We start from the raw sequence: 14,096 nt of genomic DNA, 5'->3' as shown, positions 1-14,096 counted from the left end.
AAAACTCCAACATGGACATAAGTAAGTGTCTGCTATCTTAGAAGGAAATCACGAATGAGGAAAGGATGAAAAGAAGTTACGTCTCAGGTGATCCTGAGCGGCCCACCACAACGCAGTGCCTAAATGACCAAAATTGAGAAGAACCATGAGCAACACCCTTGATGGTCTATCAGGACGTGCAATGGAAAAACCTAGCTGTTTTTTAGGTTTTTGGAGTTGCTAGGTCTTTCAGAATACATGTGTGTGAATGAGAGGGAGGTCAATGGAATGGTGAAGATGCAGGGAGTACATTTGGCGAAGGTGGATGAGTTTAAATACTTGGGATCAGCAGTACAGAGTAATGGGGATTGTGGAAGAGCGGTGAAAAAGAGAGTGCAGGTAGGGTGGAATGGGTGGAGAAGAGTGTCAGGAGTGATTTGTGACAGACAGGTATCAATAAGAGTTAGAGAAGGTCTACAGGATGGTAGTGAGACCAGCTATGTTATATGGGCTGGAGACGGTGGCACTGACCAGAAAGCAGGAGACAGAGCTGGAGATGGCAGAGTTAAAGATGCTAAGATTTGCATTGGGTATGACGAGGATGGACAGGATTAGAAATGAGGACATTAGAGGGTCAGCTCAAGTTGGACGGTTGGGAGACAAAGTCAGAGAGGTGAGATTGCGTTGGTTTGGACATGTGCAGAGGAGAGATGCTGGGTATATTGGGAAAAGGATGCTAAGGATAGAGCTGCCAGGCAAGAGGAAAAGAGGAAGGCCTAAGAGAAAGTTTATGGATGTGGTGAGAGAGGACATGCGGGAGATGAGTGTAACAGAACAAGATGCAGAGGACAGAAAGATATGGAAGATGATGATCCGCTGTGGCAACCCCTAACAGAAGAAGAAGAAGAAGGAGTTGATGTGTCTTTCCTGATGTTATAAAGTAGTGGTGATGGCCAAATATGTCTTAATTTCGGTCATAGCAAGATGGAAGAACCGAGAATGTACACAGTATTTTACATACTGCAGGACAAAAACTTATCAACTCACCTGACCAATGAGGAAACACCGCCGATCAATGAAACATCGGATTATGATTTAAATGCACTTGCTAAATGGCAGGTGGTATCGATTCGTTGAAATATCAATATTGTGTATGTAAAGCTCAGGAAGAATGAAATCTAGAGATCATTAATTATAGGGGTGACGACATTTTCTCAGTTAGCTTAAAACTTGAAAGCTGTGACCTGCTAGGTTTTTCCATAGTTGGTTTACATTCTGGTGCTGTGGTAGTATCTGCTTACTTAATAGCAATCATCTTCAGTTCCTAGGGAATAGGAAATGAGAAACACCAGGATACATATCACACCAAAAAGATGTGGTCTCTGGATGTCTTAGCCTGATCCAAGAACCTCTAACGAGTCAGCTGTAACACACACAGTCAGACCCCCAAAATTTGGTTGCCCTGCCCTCTTAAGTGTCTCCTGTCTTCACGACTTCAGCTTCTGAATCACACTTATGGGCCATGCTTGCTTTTACTTAAAACGAAAATATTGGTCAGAACATAGGGAATAAATGCCAGTGGGAGACCATTTCACCCTGAGGAGGACCCTACCACTGCTGGTGCCAGACTCCCCACCAGTTTCCTGTGTCCTGACCTCATGTACTCGCAGAGTCCATTCACTGGCTGCCCGATGTCTGTGTTGATCTTTCCTCCACATGAGTATGGGAGAGTGCAGGTGACCTCAGACCTCAAACTCTGCATGCTGATTGGGTGGCACAAATGCACCTTAAATTCTCAACACCTTTGTACAACTTTTCTAGAGATTTTCTGTCGTAGCCTTTATTTATCTTAGTGGCCAATATGATTACGATCTTTTTGCTGGCTTGTTAATTTAATTTTGTTAGATTTTTTGAAAGCTTTCAAGTTCAAGGATTATAGTTATGGCTTTACCTTCTTTCTAGAAATCAAATATTTTGAGTTTTTGTAATTTTATTTTGCACCATTTTGACACCATTGTGTGAACTTATTGTTAGGATGTGGTTCTTGGTTACCAGTGAACGTGTCTTTTGGAGTTTGTGACCTTTGATGCTATAACATGACATGTTAAATTTACGTCATTTCCTCATCCAGGATTGCGGATAATTTGAAATATTGTTTGCAAATGACTTTCTAAAATATCTACTTGGATTTGATCTTTTTGCTTTGTACTTTCGACTAAGAATTTTGATTGACATTCAGGTTTTGTCTATTTTTGATTCTTTTGGATGTCACGGTTATGACCCTAGAGTTTGTTTTTGATTGGGTCTCATCTTCTTTATTGCTTGTTTTTGCTGACATGACAGTGCCTTCCTATAATTTCTGGTTGCGCGGTGTGGTATCCCCAGTACTCGCTCACAGTGGTCTATAGACAGTCATGACAAAGTCAAACTGGCCCCTGTGTGTGCAAGAGCTGACCACCAGTAGGTTCTGTGCCTGTAGTACAATGGATACAACGTCCATAAACAGGACAAGAGCCCAGTTAAATGAAAGAAGAGTGTAGAGGAGCAATGGTGGACTCAAGGAAACAGAGGAAAACGGGTATACTGGACCTCTCAGATAGAGGAGAGGCTCGTGAACCTTTTGGAGAACCTTGCACATGTTCACTAGAGGTCTTGTCTTTGTCAGACTAGGACAGAGTAGAGAATGGTGATTGGCTGCCCAAATGCGTTAGACTCATGATATTTCTACCGCACAACTGGAAATTTGAAAACCGTGCTCAAAAGTCACGAGGCAGTCCTATGATCCATCATCCTCTACGATTCTCATTCATGCAATCCGACGTCCTCAAGCCAGCAAGACTGCAGTCGTTGAGTGTGGCATTCTCTCTGACTTGAGGTCATGTAGTGGGATGCCAAACTCACCAGTTAAGTGCGTTTCATTTTATGTGCAGGAAAACCAATGAGCGTGCAACTGTCGTCCAATCAGGTTGGAACGTCACATCCCACTGATTTGGGCATCTCCTCTTCAAAAAGGGAAATGACTGATCTGACAGCCAATGTTCAAGTCAGGAGAGTGTAATTAAGCAAATTAAAACCCATCAGCTACAACCCCGTTCAATGGGAAGACCTCAACAGAGACCGGTTGGTAGTGGCAGCATGTGTGGCCGACAGTCGCTTTTAAATAGTCAGGGTGTGTGGATTCGGACTCTCCGGTCTGCCCTTTGACTTCTTATGGAGATGTGTAATGATCTAAGCATCAGGGTAGAAAAGCTCCAAAGAGAGTTGACCTCCTAATTGGGTTTGTTTGCCAGAACTCCCCATTTATGACATACATTTACAGTGGGCTTTCCTTTTTTTACTTCAGTTTAACATGGAGACAAGGCATGGCGAGCATGACCAGGACAAGCAACCAGAACTACAGCAGTGGCACAAGGAGAAAAGCAAACCAAGTAAGTGATAGTGTTTACCAGGGAAGATCGGGCACAAAGGGGATCTCAGAATGTCTGAGACGTTACATTTGACAGGATCGGAGACCCGGGGCAGTCGGCTCCTCGTTCTGTGGATCGTCTCTTTGCTTGATGTGCCCATCCTGTTGACTTTCCTCCCTTTGGTTCTTCGTCAATTCTTTGATTATACAGAGAGATTCACTTGAAAGATGCCCTCAATATTTCTGTTTTAACCCTAGTTAGGAAGAAGCTATCTAAACCAAAAAACTGTGCTCTATACCTTGATGTATGTGTAATTGATTGCATTACATGCGATGCTGGAAGTGGTTTCCATTTTCTGCCACACATTCCGATAAGGCGCTCCATGTTCCTGAACGTATCAGCAAGTGTCTCTCGGGGGGAAATAGCAGCAATTTCATGTTGGATGTTTTCCTTCAAATGTTCCACAGTATGAGGCTTGTTCCGATAGACTTATCCTTTGTGCATACCCCAAAGGAAGACGACTGGTGGCCTCAGATCCGGTGACCGTGGTGGCCAAACCCTCTTTGAAATTATCCTGTTGTCGAAGAAGGACTCCATTACTGCCATGCTCCTTGACATGTTGCTCTATCTTGCTGGAAGTAACCTTCACGATCATCCAGTTCATTCTGACATCGCTTAAATGAATTGGTAACCCAATAGGTTCGCACCATGAAGACGCACTGCTCAGTACTGTACACCACCGTCCTGATGAGAAGTCGAGTGACTGAGTGAAGGGGTACAGGCGGTATGCACCCAGAAGTTGCAAACGGAGCTTAAACATCGCAACGGCTGTGCGGCGCCTACCTCATCGTTCCGACACACGGGCATCCCGGCTTGTTTGAAACTCCATATACTGAGGAGCACGTTGTACGTTGTTTCGCTCAGATTGCTTCATCCTAGCGAGAGTTATTACAGAACATTCAGGGCCTCTTTCGAGTATTTTGATCCTCACGTCCCCTTTCCATTCATCTATTTTTGCCTACCTTATTGACCCACCTCACCTTTTGTCTCCCATTTTATGAGATTTGTCGCCTCGTTTATGTAATACCAAACAGAATAAATAAAAAGGCAGTTAAGAAATCAAAAACAAATCGCATGAAGAAGTTCAGTTACGTGTATGTATACAGATGTTTGCAGTGAATTCAGAAAGTTTTCAGACCCCTTCACTTTACTGCTCATTTCATAGATTTAATTTTAAATGGATACATTTGCCATTTCTGCCTGTCGATCTACACTATTCAAGTGACAACCTGTTTTCGGAATGGTCTGCAAATTTCTTAAAAATCAAAAACTGAATTCTCTCCTTTTGTAGAGGTTTCTAAAACTCAAGAGTGTCTACTTCATGATTGTTTTTTCCACTTGTCAATCAAGATCTATGGGCTGAACTGTGATGCGTAGACGCATCCCCATAGAAACCTGCAGCTGAAACCAGCAGGACTCCGCGTGCACAGCAGCACGACGCGGTATTTAAACTGCGCAGTTATTGTAACAGGGGATAGCTGAGAAGGAAGGCATTTAAATGAGAGGACTTGCCGTCAGTCATCGACTCGTGAAGGGAGGGGGTTACTGTAGCTCCTTATTCTCCGGGTGTCTCCTTTCAAATAAAGACGTGTGTGCCAGCCCTGATGCCATTTGAAACGTGGCGCTTTGGTTGGGTGCACGTGCCATGCTCAGGTTTATGTTGGTTTAATTTTTGAGTTTGTGTTATTGTGTGGGCAGATGTACAAAAGTGATATTAGTTTTGACGTTATTGTTTCTATTGGGTTGGTCATTTAGGTCATTTTTTCCTTTAAGGGAATAAGGTTAGTTTCGTCCAGCAGCAGTGTAGTCCAAGAGAGAAATGGCACCGGCTTTATAAGGTTTTAGACATCGTCCACTAGGGGCAGGTTAACTAACTTAGGGACAGAGAGGTGTTGATGAGCCATCAGTAGTGAGAGAGTGGCTCAGTGTTTGGCTAGTCAGTTCCTGCTAGTTTGAGGAGATTAATTATTTACGACTGCTTCAGAGCCTTATCTTTAAAATTGCCTTTGTGGATAAAGCCCTATTTGTTGGTATTCTTTCTTCTGGAGAAGTTTATGGATTATTTTTTTTTCTGAAGTTTTTTGTGTGTGAGTGTGTGTATACACTGTATATATTCCACCACCAGAACTTTTCTTTCTGAGACTGTTGCAATAAACATGTTTTTTTTTTCCATCCTTTGTGCCATAATATTTTGTTTTGACTCGACTCCCGGTCCGGGTCAGTCCCCTACCTACTTCTGTAGGCAGCGTGTGAAATGAACGTCTTCCTATTGGTCAGTCATATGACCAGATCCCCTCTGTGCGCCACTGAAGATCTTTAGTGTTGCTTTTCAGACTGACAGAGCCATAGAGGCAGTAAGAGTAACGATAGTTTGGCATACGACCCCGACCTTCAGCTCTACCAAAAAGTAGCCATTTGTGTCCATCTGAAATGTTTACTTGAGTGCACCCATGAAGATTGCTTTAAGGGGTGATGTGCCGTTAGGTCTCTCTATTATAACAAAAAATCTTAGAGAAAAGCCAAGCAAAATGACACCTTTTATTGGCTAACTAGAAAGATTACAATATGCAAGCTTTCGAGGCAACTCAGGCCCCTTCTTCAGGCAAGATGTAATCAATTTACATTACATCTTGCCTGAAGAAGGGGCCCGAGTTGCCTCGAAAGCTTGCATATTGTAATCTTTCTAGTTAGCCAATAAAAGGTGTCATTTTGCTTGGCTTTTCTCTACATTCATAATGGCTAACACGGTACAGCACCCTAGTACAACAAAAAATCTTGGAAGACTTGGAAGGAGATGATACGTGATTTTCTCTGAGATACTTTAACGTCCCGCAAGACAAGGCAGTGAGACAAAAGGACAGCTGCTGTACAGGCTTTTAAATGATCGACTACGTAGCGTGACAAGCAGAACACACAACTCACAAGCAGCTGATCCGTCCACATCTCCTTAGCATGCATTCAGCCCCTCCCCTTCACGGCAGAGCGGCAGAGACATGAAGTGGCTGGCGCATTGCATGCCCCAGGTGGTGGGTGAGCAAAGCGAGCAGGGGGAAAGCCCCCTAGTCTCTTAAATGAAAATCTTCCTAAAAAATATGGCTAATTTCCAATTAATAATTCATTACATTTATATAGCGCTTTTCTCAGTACTCAAAGCGCTATCCACACAGGGAGGAACCGGGAAGCGAACCCACAATCTTCCACAGTCTCCTTATTGCAAAGCAGCAGCACTACCACTGCGCCACCTGTGAAGATTATTATTATTATTATTATTATTATTAGTCTCTTAAATGAAAATCTTCCTAAAAATATGGCTAATTTCCAGTTGAAAGAGAGATACCGTGATGTCACTTGAAGGACATTAAAATGGTGGATTCCACTTTAAATTGAGTTCTTCAATCAGAACACGGAAATATAGATGGATACTTAAGGGTAGATTTCTCACAAATGTGTTAATTTTTGTTTTTCACACACCATGTGGTGTTGGTGACCCCTTAAAGGCTTTTTGATCACCAGCTCCAACAGCTGCAAATGCCAGCAGCTAAGCTTCAGTGATCAGCCAATAGGCTTGTTTGGCCCCACCCTCTGCCCTTGATTGACAAGAGAAGAAACCCACATGAAAAGAAAGAAAACAAACACGGCATTAGGAGAGCCATTCAGAAATGTGCTGGGCAGGGTGGGGGAAGTCCCATTGTTAAATGACAACAGCCTGTAAACATGACATGAGGCCATTTTGAAACCATGCATTTAACATAATTACAGTGCTGAAGTCAAAGATTATAATGGGATTGTCATTCATAATAAAAGGGGATTTTTATTTAATTTTGTGGTCCACCACCCCCCCCCCCACCGTGAAACGACTTATTTTAATCACATATACAGTAGATTCCGAAAATATTCAGACTTGTCACTTTTTCCCCATTTTGTTATGTTGCAGCCTTATGCTTAAGTCATTTCAATTATTTTAACACACATTTAAGCAACACTCAGTACCCTCAGAATGACAAAGTGAAGACAGAATTTTAGAAACTTTGGCAAATGTACTAAAAATTTAAAAAAATGAAATACTCCATTGACACGAGAATTCAGATCCTTCAGTGGTCTAGCAGCGATTCGTGCCCAGAGTCTTTGGTCTGATGTGACAAGCTTCACTTACCTGGATTTGAGGATTTTCTGCCATTCTTCCCTGCAGATCCTCTCAAGCTCTGTCAGGTTGGATGGAGACCATTGGTGGACAGCTACATTCAGGTCTTTCCATTGACGCTCGATCGGGTTCAAGCGCGGGCTCTGGCCGGTCCACTCAAAGACGTCCACAGTGTTGTCGCTCAGCCATTCCTGTGCTTCGTGTCATTGAGCCTTCAGCTCAGTTTAAGGTCCTGAGCGCTCTGAGCAGGTTTTCATTAAGGAGATCTCTGTACTTTGGTCCGTTCTTCTTATCCCTCACCCTTGAGTATTCTCCCAGTGCCTGCTGTTGATAAACAACTCCTTGGCATGAAGTTGCCACCACCATTCTCCACCATTGGAATGGTACTGTGTAGGTGATGAGAGGTGACTGGTTTCTTCCAGACTTACAGTAATGCTTGGTACCATCAGACCAGAGAATCTTATTTCTTACAGTCTGAGAGTTCTTTAGGTGCCATTTTGCAGACTCTAAGTGGGCTTCCTTGGGTCTTTAAACTGAGGAGAGGCTTCAGTCTGGCCACTCTGCCAAAAAATCCCAAAGATCACTAGATTGTTGCAGTGGTGGTTGTCCTTCAGATAGATAGATAGATAGATACTTTATTAATCCCAATGGGAAATTCACATTCTTCAGCAGCAGCATACTGATACAATAAATAATATTAAATTAAAGAATGATAATAATGCAGGTGAAAAACAGACAATAACTATGTATAATGTTAAATGTTAACGTTTACCCCCCCGGGTGGAATTAAAGAGTCGCATAGTTTGGGGGAGGAACGATCTCCTCAATCTGTCAGTGGAGCAGGACAGTGACAGCAGTCTGTCGCTGAAGCTGCTCTTCTGTCTGGAGATGATACTATTAAGTGGATGCAGTGGATTTTCCATAATTGATAGGAGCCTGCTGAGCGCCCTTCGCTCTGCCACAGATGTTAAACTGTCCAGCTCCATGCCAACAATAGAGCTTGCCTTCCTCACCAGTTTGTCCAGGCGTGAGGCTTCTTTCCTCTTAATGCTGCCTCCCCAGCACACCACTGCGTAGAAGAGGGCGCTCGCCACAACTGTCTGATAGAACATCTGCAGCATCTTATTGCAGATGTTGAAGGACGCCAGGAGGTTTCTCTCATCTCTACACCAGTTCTTTGGAGCTCAACCAAAGTGACCGTTGGGTTTTTGATCACCTTTGTTATCCTGGCCCTTCTAACCCAATTGCTCAGTTTGGCTGTGTGGCCAGCTTTGTCCTAAATCCCAGATCATTGGAGAGTTGCAGTGATGGTTGCCCTTCAGGAGGTTTCTGTCATCTTCACACAGGTTCTCTGGAACTCATTGAGTGACTCATCAACTTTCATACCCAGGCCCTTATCACCCTCCTTTAGCCTTTCCCAGGCCCTCCTCCCACAATTGCTCAGTTTGGAGGGGCGGCCAGCTTTGTCAAAAATCCCAGACCATTGGAGAGCTGCAGTGATGCTTGACTTTATGGGTGTTTCATCTCCACACAGTTTCTCTGGAGCTCACCCAGAGTGACCGTTGCGTTTTTGATAACCATTCTTACCCTGGCCGTTCTCCCCCAATTCCTCAATTTGGCCAGGTGGCCAGCTCTATCAAAACTCCCAGATCAGTGGTGTGTTGCAGTGATGGTTGTTCTGGAAGTTTCTTCTATCTCCACACAGATTCTCTAGAGCTCAGCCTGAGTGCCCATTAGGTACTTGGTCACCTTTCTCACCAAGGCTCTTCTCCCCCAGTTGCTCAGTTTGGTGGTGTGGCTAGCTTTATTAAAAATCCCAGATCATTGGAGATTTGCAGTGATTGCTGTCCGTCTGGATGTTTCTCTCATCTCCACACAGGTTCTCTGGAGCTCTCAGAGTGACCATTGAGTATTTGACCACCCAATTCGGCCCTTCTAACCCAATTGCTCATTCTCACCATTTGGTCAGTTCTTTCTAAAATCCCAGATCAGTGGAGTGTTTCATTGATTGTTGCCCTTCTGGAGGTTTCTCTCATCACCATACAGAATCTCTGGAGCTCAACTAAAGTGACCATTGGGTTTTTGATCATCTTTCTTACCCTTGCAATTCTCCCCCAATTGCTAAGTTTGGCCGGGTGGCCAGCTTTGTCAAAAATCCTAGATCAGTAGAGCGTTGTTGTGATAGTTGACCTTCTGGATGTTTCTCTCATCTCCACACAGGTTCTCTGGATCTCACCCAGAGTGACCGTTGCATTTTTGAAAACCATTCTTACCCATTCCCTTCTCCCCCAATTCCTCAGTTTGGCCAGGTGGCCATCTCTTTCAAATCTCCAAGATTGGTGCAGTGTTACAGTGATGGTTGACCTTTTGGAGGTTTCTCTGGAGCTCAGAGTTATCACATTTCTTACCCTGGGCTTTCTACTCCAATTCCTCAGTTTGGCCAAGTGGCCAGCTCTGTCAAAAATGCCAAATCACCGGAGTGTTGCATTGATGGTTGTTCTGGAAGTTTCTTCCGTCTCCATATAGGTTCTCTGCAGCTCAGTCAGAGTGATCATCAGGTTCTTTGTCACCTTCCCTACCAAGGCCCTTCTCGCCCAATTGCTCGGTTTGCCGGGGTGGCCAGCTCTAGTAGGAGCCTTGGCTCTCCCAAACTCCTGTTTGAGAATTATGTAGGCCACTGCTCTCTTGGGAACCTTCAGTGCCTTCTCCAGGTCTGTTTTAAGACACAATCCTGTCTCCAGGCAATTCCTTCAGCTTTCATGGCTTGTTTTTTTGCTCACCTGATGGACCTTCTATTGGCAGGTGTGTGTCTTTCCTTATCAGTCCAATCAACTGAATTGGCCACAGGTGGACCCTAAACAAAAGTCGAAACACCTCAGTGATGAGGAACAGAATGAGATGAACCTGAGCCAAAGCAAAGGGTCTGAATTCGTGTGTCAGGGAGACATCTGTTTTTTTTTTTCTTTGTCATTTTGGGGTATTGAGTTTTGCTTGATGAGGGGGAAAAATGAAATGAAATGATTTTAGCACCAGCCGGCAATGTGACGAAACGTGAAAACATGAAGGGTCTGGAAACTTTCTGAAGGCAACGTAAACAGCATTTTTTTTTTTTTTTGCACTTGATCTTTCTTAAATTTTCACACCGGTGGGCTCTAAACAAGATGAAGAATCATCTCAACAGTGAAACACAGAATAGGACGCACTTCCAAGTGTATTGGCAAAGGCACTGACTACTTGTATCAATGGGACAGTGTTTTATTTTTAACAAATTTGCAAAAATGATAAAATCCTGCTTTAACTTTGTCATTCAGGGTTAGGATGTATTCGTATATATAATCTGTCATCAGACATTCATTGCATAATTGCTTTTTTACTTTCTTGTATATGAAGTATAGGGAAAGTTTTGGAATCCTCCATAAATTCCATTTCGAGATTTTGATGAGCCCGAAAATACCATTTTTGGAATTATGTCTGTGTGTGCGTGTCTGTGTGTGTGTGTGTGTGTGTGTGTGTGTGTGTGTGTGTATATAAACACTATAACTTCAGTACACTTTCATTTAGGTCAACCAAATTTTGTATATAAGTATTAGGTACAAAACGTAGACTTCTACTACTTTTGGGTTATTTCCGCTAACTGGAAGTGGTACTTTACCTTTTATTCATGCAGCTGTACAGTGTGATTTATTCAACTTTACTTTAATAATAATTGTTCAATATATTATTAACTATCTGTCCCCCTTGGCTCTGTGCACGTAGTAGTGAAACAGGGCAAACTTTAAAGATCAATAAAAAAAAAAAAAGTGTAATTCTGGCCAAGTGGAAGGTAGGAACACTCCAATGGCAAATGTTGGCACTGTATCTGATCGTGTTCAGCTCTGACAGGAGAGCGTTCCCTGCATGGGGAGTAAAGCACATGGCCGTGATATCTCTGGCAATCAGCAGCTACCTTCTACAACATGCGTAGCTCTGATCTCTTTCTCAAAAATGTCAAACGTTACTCCTTAACAATCTGTAGATGATAATGTCTGCTGAACAAACAGGTATCGCTAAATAAGCGGAGACAAGGTGCGCTCCAACATGTGGCGAGAGGTAGAGTGACTCAAACAGAGGCTGGCACGTGAGTGAGGAGGGCCCCGTCCACTCCCCCCCTTTGGCCGGCAGCCTCTCTCTCGGATTTGCGAACTCTGATACTTAGCACAATGAAATAAGTTGCAAAATCAACCGGAATGTTCAAGCAAATTATAGAAAAAAACCCAATCTAAATCCTTTAAGTAATTCTCTCGTGAAAGCTGACAGGCAGAGAGATGTTTGATTTATATATATATATTTGCAGTTGGAGATCCACGAAGGGAGAAAAAACGAATCACGTATCATAAAATAGTTTTATTCCTGAGCTTTCAACCCCTATCAGGGGTCTTCATCAGAGGATAATGCTTAGACTTACAAGAATCAAAGGCAATATATAGCAACACATTCAGTGGGGGGTGGGTGGAGGTGACTAAGTCAGTATGATCGGGGGGGGGGGGGGGGGGTGTTGTATAGTTTAATTATTGTGTACATGTCCTTCTTAAGTTGGCATATGCTGGATTTATATATATATACTAGCAATCCCCTGCGGCTCTGCCCATGAAGTACTGAAACAGGACAGACTTTAAAAAATCAATAAACAAACCGGTATCGCTACCGCCAGAGGTAGAGTGAACCGAACAGAGGCTGGCACATGAGTAAGGAGGGTCCTGCCCGCACCCCACTCCTAACATCACGATTCGCCCTCAGTCTTGGCCATCAGTCTCCGATTAGCACAAATAAATCCGTACTGCAACCGAACTATGATACATAGCGCGATGACAGAAGTCGCAAAATCAACCGGAATGTTCAAGCAAATTCTAGAAAAGAAACTCAATCTAAATCCGTTAAGTAGTTCTCTCGTGAAAAGCGGACGGACAGACACAGTTGTTGGATTTTTTATATATATATTATATTATATATATATATTATTTATATTATATAATAGAGAGAGAGAGAGAGAGATTTGATTTATTGTTGATGGTTCTTTAATGTACATAATATAAAAATACAATCATTGACTTGCGGTTTACTCCTCAAATATCCATCCCCATATCTGAGTTTATGATAAAGTCGAGGGGAGACCACTCCTGATTTTGTTATTTTTATTTCATTTAGCACAGACATTTTGGCCTCTTCTGGTCCAGTCTGGTTGTGCTCCTCATTAGCAGCAGGCACTGTCGCCCTCTAGTGGTGAAAGTGTTGCATTGTAAGGCAGACGTTTATCCCCTGCAGTGACTCCTTATGTGATCTTGAGTCAGTATCTTCACATGGTGGTCCTCAAGTTCAGTCCTTTAGCATCCCCCCACCATGGCTACAGGTTTTTGTCCCCTGCAGTTCCCCACACTCCAGCAGTCATTTGCCCTCTCGTTGATTTTCTTTTCCTCTCTTATTTTACATTTAGTAAAGCACAACTGCGGTGAATGTACCTTTTTAAAATAGATCTGTATTTTTGCCATAACTTTAAATGCTTATCTGTCTTTTATCATTTTCATTTTAATTCACTTTTTTTCTGTGGACTTTGCCCCCCAAAAAATTTAAGTGTGTCAGAATTCACGCTGGACAGGGCAGACATGTTAACAGACAACACTGATTAGTTCATAATACTCTGTAATACATGATGGTATAAATCATCTGAACATTAAAAAAGAAACAAAATATTAAAACGCAGTATGAAAAAAAATGAAGACCCCCTCCCCAGTCTACAGTTCAGTCAGTTCAAATCTATTTACCAAGCATTGTCTGACCCTCCAGTGTAGGATGTGATTTGTAATAGAAAACCTCATAGTGTAACGTTGCTGTCACCCATAAGGGGCATATTGCACATGCAGCACCTCTTGTCACTTGTGTGGGTGGACCTCTAAAGACCACCCATACCATTTAAAAAACAAACATATGTGACTCCCACCTGTGAGTTGAAACTTGAAGACTCTTGGCGGATTTCTCTTACTCAGCCACACACTGAAGTGTTTCTTCCATTACTTTTAATCCCCCACCACTGACTCATTGTGTGACTCACAAGTTAAAAAAGATGGAAACAACTGAAGTTTACATATGAAAACACACGGAGTACATCGGCAAAAGACACTATACAGTATAATCCAGCCGGTCAAGCCTCCATTTATGGCTCCTGGTATGACCCCAAGTGAGTCACAGTGGTCCAGTTATAAAATAATCAAGCAGTAGCCGAGTCTGTCACCTGTCAAGTCCTTAGGTGGCCGCACTTGATTCACCTAACAGGCGGGCCAAAATACGGAAATCACGATCACAGGAGGTGTCTGTCATGCGAGAGCTGAGTGAGTGGTCTGTGTGAAGGACCAGCAGCCCTCCAGGGTTAGCCTCCACCGTGTACCCGATGGACTCCACGAAAATCAACCAAAGGCAAGGCCGGCTTGGGTTTGAAAGTGGATAGAATTGACTTTATCCCCCTTTGATGTAACCAG

General features: G+C 43.1%; 2 protein-coding genes across 7 annotated transcripts in view; one reads left to right on the top strand and one right to left on the bottom strand.

Annotated features, from left to right (window-relative positions):
• The window catches only part of slc48a1a (solute carrier family 48 member 1a), a 1,064,469-nt gene that overhangs the window by 667,845 nt on the left and 382,528 nt on the right, over positions 1–14,096 (bottom strand). The window lies entirely within an intron of this gene.
• The window catches only part of hdac7a (histone deacetylase 7a), a 291,449-nt gene that overhangs the window by 181,946 nt on the left and 95,407 nt on the right, over positions 1–14,096 (top strand). For all 6 annotated transcript variants that reach the window (XM_028792700.2, XM_051924333.1, XM_051924334.1 and 3 more), the window contains one exon: positions 3,323–3,407. In XM_028792700.2, the coding sequence (XP_028648533.2) occupies positions 3,323–3,407 (85 nt within the window). The remainder of the gene's footprint in view (positions 1–3,322; positions 3,408–14,096) is intronic.

The sequence above is a fragment of the Erpetoichthys calabaricus genome, chromosome 3 (genome assembly GCF_900747795.2).
Source record: "Erpetoichthys calabaricus chromosome 3, fErpCal1.3, whole genome shotgun sequence".
NCBI lineage: Eukaryota > Metazoa > Chordata > Cladistia > Polypteriformes > Polypteridae > Erpetoichthys > Erpetoichthys calabaricus.
The sequence above is the reverse complement of the archived record's forward strand: the minus strand, read 5'-3'. Positions and strand labels throughout refer to the sequence as shown.